Here is a 266-nt window from a genome sequence, read left to right on the forward strand (position 1 = left end):
GGCGGCGGGTTGTGCTTGGCACCGAGGGGCTGCTCGCGACCCCCCGGCGCGGGGAGCCCCCCCACACCTCCTCCGCCGGCGAGTTTGGCCCCAACCTGGACCACGTTGGCCGCAGGGTAAAGAGAAGCATGGGTGGAGGAGGAGGAGGAAGAGGAGGAGGAGGAGGAAGGGGGAGCAGAAGGAGCAGCAATGGCAGAGGAGGAGGAGGCAGGCGGCTGCGGGGCTTGAGACTGGAAAATGCGGGAAGCCTGCCCCTCCAGCCGGGA

At 69.2% G+C, this 266-nt stretch overlaps 1 protein-coding gene across 1 annotated transcript in view; it reads right to left on the reverse strand.

The window, feature by feature from the left end:
• ATN1 (atrophin 1) overlaps positions 1-266 on the reverse strand; it is an 8,128-nt gene that overhangs the window by 5,221 nt on the left and 2,641 nt on the right. Inside the window, 1 exon segment of the mRNA XM_009998913.1 lies at positions 4-266. Within this exon segment, the coding sequence (XP_009997215.1) occupies positions 4-266 (263 nt within the window).

The sequence above is a fragment of the Chaetura pelagica genome, unplaced genomic scaffold, assembly GCF_000747805.2.
Source record: "Chaetura pelagica isolate M959 unplaced genomic scaffold, ChaPel_1.0 scaffold120, whole genome shotgun sequence".
NCBI classification, from domain to species: Eukaryota; Metazoa; Chordata; class Aves; order Apodiformes; family Apodidae; genus Chaetura; species Chaetura pelagica.